This window comes from Schistosoma mansoni, chromosome 6 (genome assembly GCF_000237925.1).
Source record: "Schistosoma mansoni strain Puerto Rico chromosome 6, complete genome".
In the NCBI taxonomy this organism is placed as follows: Eukaryota; Metazoa; Platyhelminthes; class Trematoda; order Strigeidida; family Schistosomatidae; genus Schistosoma; species Schistosoma mansoni.
In genome coordinates this window covers 12,238,255-12,243,535 of record NC_031500.1, presented here as the reverse complement: position 1 = coordinate 12,243,535, position 5,281 = coordinate 12,238,255, and the positions used below count along the sequence as shown (strand labels likewise).

The following is a 5,281-nucleotide window of genomic DNA, read 5'->3' as shown; positions in this document are numbered from 1 at the left end:
ATGTTATCTAATTAGAAATTTATAGAATACGCAATCTAATGGTTATTAATCCGCATGTTGTATAATAGATAAATCCTATTCTGAAATGATCAGTTCAATACGAAGATTTCTTAATGTACAACTAATTGTGTAGTATTCCTTGTCAAATATTCCATATCCGTTATAAGACAAAAAACTTCACTACCATATCATAGCGCTTAAATACTAATGACAGTAAAGGTAATGCAACTGTTTTTACTGAGTATACGTCTATATATAATAGTTTTTGAACCATACATTCACGTAACAGCCATTGATACTACTCGCATTGAGAGGTATGGTTTGGAATCTGAAGTTAGACAGTTGAAAGTCTAGTGCTCTGACCAATATATCCCTGGTCTACTATCATGAAAGTTAATTAATAATAACGAATAATAGGTATTTTCATAGTTGAAAGCGTGAGTCAATCAAAGCTAGACCACCATGGAAAACCTGGAAGCACATGGTGGTCTAGCTTCAATTGACTCACGCTTTCAACTATGAAAATACTAAATCTTCACAAAACCCCTTCTGATGAATAATAGGTAATTATAGATCAACTGTAAGTGAAATAAATATTAGTATCAGACGCAGAAGTCATCCCATATATATTTAGCTTAAATAAAACGATTATATTCAAATTTCACCCATAAAAAAGATTCTTTCACTATTCAGCTGTATTTCTATTGTCTAATTAAGTGAAAGTTTTATAACTAATAAAAATGTTTCTAGGTTACTGTGGAAAGTTTATAGAAATTGTTGAGTTTCATAGTTTACATCAACAGACTGATCTTAGCAAAACAATCATTGAAAACCAGGAAGCCCTGAACATCTGTTTTGTCTTACTATCTTCCACCATTTTGCCATATTACACAATCATCACTCATTGCGATTGCTGAAAATTATCCTGCGTATTCCATCCTTGATGAGTATCGTGGATACACATTGCTGAATAGTTCCACGCAAGAGGGAAACAGCTGTCCAATGCTTTATGATTACTTAACAACAATCAGTCCATAATGTAAACTTTCAATCTATGTATGACTGATGAACTTAATTACCAACAAAATATGAAATTTATAAACTCTTGAATAGAATAATATTTTTCTAATGTTATATCATTTATGTGTTAATCATAATTCATTATTTCAGGAAACTATGGCCCCTTACTAAAACTGATTGTATTGACTTACAATTAAGAAGTGTACATCATCTTGATTATCCGCCATCTTCAATCAATGCTTGTTTTCATGTGAATTGTTTTTATTTCTGGCCTTCTTTAACGTATTGTTTACAAAAAATTTGGAGAGTTCTACGTCCTAATGGACGTCTTGTAACTACTTTTCAAATAAATCAATTAATTGATTTAAATCAACGTGGATGGTTTCAATATGGTAATCCTGATCCTTTAATTTATGTGATGGCATTAGAAACATGTGGATTTAATCAAATTGATTGGTTAAAACAACAAACAAAATTCAATTTAAATGAAGCATATGATTGTATTATAGCTCACAAGCCATCTATACCATTATTAAGTGCTTCAATCTCATAGTATGTATATTCCCTCACACTGTTCATATCATGATTTATACATTATATATATACATTTATAGGCTTGAGTTTTTTGTCTTTGATATTAAGGACTGGGTTTCACCATTCTCCGCTAGTGCATGTATCACTGAACAGATTGCTTCAATATTGTCATTTAGTCCCAAGTTTTTACTAAAGTTAAATGATGGCTAGCAATGAAATCCAAAAAGTTTATTTCGTTTTCTTTGAGAATCATAAGCTGGATATATCTCCATACGAATGTTGATGTCAACAATGAGACTGGAACGCAATATCTTTCTCTTCAAATGTTAATGTGCTACCTATTAAGCTATCGAGTCCAAATAAATACTGCCCTGCACAACGAGTATGAATGTTTTTTTGCAAGGGTCTACATTTCCTCATTTTTTTCAATGTTAAAAACTGGGTTCGCATCTCAATATGGACGGACATTAATAGTAAAATATAGGTGAATCCAGCCGAAGGATCCTAAACAGAAATAAACGAACGTCCTAGATTCCACTACTAGTCACAATCCAGTCTTACTATACTTTCTTATTTGATTCTTGAACTTAGTTCGACCACACATTTGATAAGTGATTTGCGTAGACATGGGTTCGAATCCTACGTGAGGCCTTAGTTGTTTCAGAATCCTAAATATGGCTTCCTAACAAAATGCCAACTAGTTCGGCGTTTGGATCTAAAATTTTCGCCTAACCACTTCCTTCCATTTTACAGTTTAAACAGAACTAAACTAATTATTGATCATTAGAGAACGTGTTTATCAGAATACATGATTTCCAGGATAGTTTTTAGAATTTAAGGGCTTTTACTTCATTTATCTAATGTCTATATTCACAATTATTTTGGATAGTGGGTTTTTGTTTTTCGTTTATTGATAAAATGACCTGATGAATTGGACGGAATCATATTTAGTATAGAAGTTGACCTTAGTTAACAAGGAAAACTGCTTCACTGGAAATATATATATATATATAACCAAATTCTAACTATTCACTATCTGTTCCTTTTTGTATCCAAAACTCAGTCTCTATTGATAATGGATATTGTAATTGTTTAAGTATTCATATTAAAAAAGAATTTTATGTATGGTTACATGATCTATGCTAAATAAAGTTTTCAGATCATTGTCAGTCAAATGGAGGTAAAGAGAGAAATTATTGGTGAAAACCATTTTGATTTATTATTTTTGTCCATAACTACTTATTGGATAGAACTCGACAATTTTAGTAGTAACAGTAGTAGTTGTGGTAATATTAGTAGTGGTAGTGCCCCCAAATGCCCTGGTACAGCCGAGAGTGGGGAGAGTCCGCTCTCCCTCTCGAAATGCTCTCACATGGCCAGCGAATATATAGCCTCTGACAGGGAAGTCCTACTCACTGCCTTCTCGTGGTGGGGGTGTTGTTTACGAAATTGAGAGGACGAAAAGCGAATGTCCGTCGCTTTAACCGGGTTGGTGGACAAGGCGAGTCCACCTAGGGGAGTTGGAAAACCCTGATTCCAAACCAATGGTGCACATGGGCTCCAGTATCGTGACGGAACGAATGGCGTATGAACCTATTGTTGGTCACCGGCTACCATGGGACTGCATCTCCTCACAATGCTCCACTGCCTTGTGGACTAGACCTTCAGGTCAAAGGCTCGGGGTATGGCCCCCTAAGAAAACCACCTGCTTCAGTTTGGGGACCTGGGCAGTATCACAACCCTCACACAAATCAAATGAGATTTGTGTGACGCATATTTATCTGGTGCTTCCTTGTACCAATATTTATGTGTTTAAATAAATAATAAATAAATAAATAGTATTGGTAATAGACGTAACAATCTTAGTAGCCTTAGTAGTAGTTATATTATTAGTCGTAGCAGGAAGAGTAGGCTTAGTAGTCGTAGATTTCGTAGTAATCGTCGTAGACCTGGCAGCCATACAAGTGGTGTGGGCTACTTTTATCCGCATAAGTAGTACACAACGATAGTCAGGAATAGAATGTATTTCAGTAGAAGATCGAGAAAGCAAGAACGGAAACAGAAAGCAATTGGTATGAAAATGCAGGAACAATGAAGTCTGAGACGATTGACCGATATTTGCAAAAGGAACAGTCAAGTTTGAGACAATTGATTGACATTTTGCAAAATAAGTATTTACTGTATGGTTCTCAGATTTTACTAAGACGTTTCATAATTTTGAGTTCAAATACTTTCTATTGTCCCCACTGGTGTTTGTGTTCACTACAGTAGTAGTAGTCGTTGTGTTCTTAGTAATAATGGTATGCGTAGCTGTCATAGCAGCAGTAATAGTAGTATTTGTAGCATCAAGTGGAAGTAGGAAGCCTGGGAGCAGAAGATTGAGAAGACTGAAATGAAGTGGAGAGAAAAAACCGGAAGCGATCAAGATAACAACAAGACTGAAGGAACAATGAAGTTTGCGAGAAACGTTTCAGAAATTATGTGCAAATAATGCACTTAATGTATGATTTTCACATTTTACTAAACCACTGTGTGATTTCGCATTAAACTATAAGTTAGTCTCTCCTACCAAGTAGTATTGGTAATAGTAGTGAGTTGTTTTCACAAACTTCATTGTTCCTTCAGTTTTGTTGTTATCTTGATTGCTTTCAGTTTTCTCAATCTTTTGCTTCCAGGCTTTCTGCTTCCTCTTGGTGCTACATATTACTTATATCTGTCAACATAAGTAGCATACACCACTGTAGTAATTGCAGTGGTGGTAGTAGGCGTAGTAGTGATCGTAACAGTTCCAATATTATTAGTAGTCATTATATTCGCAGTAGTAGGATGAGTCCTAGGTGTCGTAGTATTCAATGTAGACCTAGTAGTCATACTAGTTGTTGTTGTTGTAGTATAATTGGGAATAAAGTATCGATAGATTGGTTGCTATCGAAACTTCAGACTTACCTTCATTTTATAAATTATTGTTAAATAATGGATCATCTATTTTGTAGTCCATTTGGATCAACAATTCCATTTCATCTATATAAATAGAATTATCTGTTTTATTTCGAAAGACGATACAGTATGTTTTCAAACGTCGAGTTATGATGAAATTCGTACTCAATAGGAAAGGTAGGCAGTAGTATTAAAACGTCAGATGAATTACGTAGTAATAATTGGTTGATGGATATTTAATTATAAATTTAGATACTTGTATCAGCGCTAACCTCAAAATAATTGTTTAAGCAATAATTTTCATTGTATTTGATTGTAAATGGGAAATAATTTTCTGTTAATTGTCAAACTTAGATTTTATACTATTATGGTCAAAGAAAAAGTTCACGTTAATGCAAACGTTTAGTCGGATTACGGTTAACATAAGGAAAATACCTCATCATAAGCTACGAATCTCTATTAATCTATTGCTCGTAATAATCTAATAGAAAACTAAATTTTATTCATATCGTTAACTCAGTAATGATTCTACACATTTCTAAGTCTTTTCCTCTCTGCAATTACGCGAATGGTAGTGGGAGAAAAACTGGAGCTCATTTTTTCCTGGACTAAGGAATATTACAACAAGACATTTAAATGCATAGCAATTTCCAATTAGAACCTTATCTAACGTTACTGTAATAGAAAACAATATAGTTAACCCATATGTCTGGTTTTGTTTTGTACCAAGAGAATTTTCAACATAGAAAATCATTGTTAGCATTTTCATTTAATAAACGTGTCCCGTTTT

The 5,281-nt window shown here is 33.8% G+C and overlaps 1 protein-coding gene across 1 annotated transcript in view; it reads left to right on the top strand.

Moving 5' to 3' along the window:
- Positions 1-1,573, top strand: part of Smp_059660 (hypothetical protein) — a gene marked incomplete at both ends in the record, with an annotated part of 22,631 nt that extends 21,058 nt beyond the window's left edge. The window contains one exon of the mRNA XM_018798282.1: positions 1,329-1,573. Within this exon, the coding sequence (XP_018653239.1) occupies positions 1,329-1,573 (245 nt within the window). The remainder of the gene's footprint in view (positions 1-1,328) is intronic.
- Positions 1,574-5,281: the final 3,708 nt, after the last annotated feature.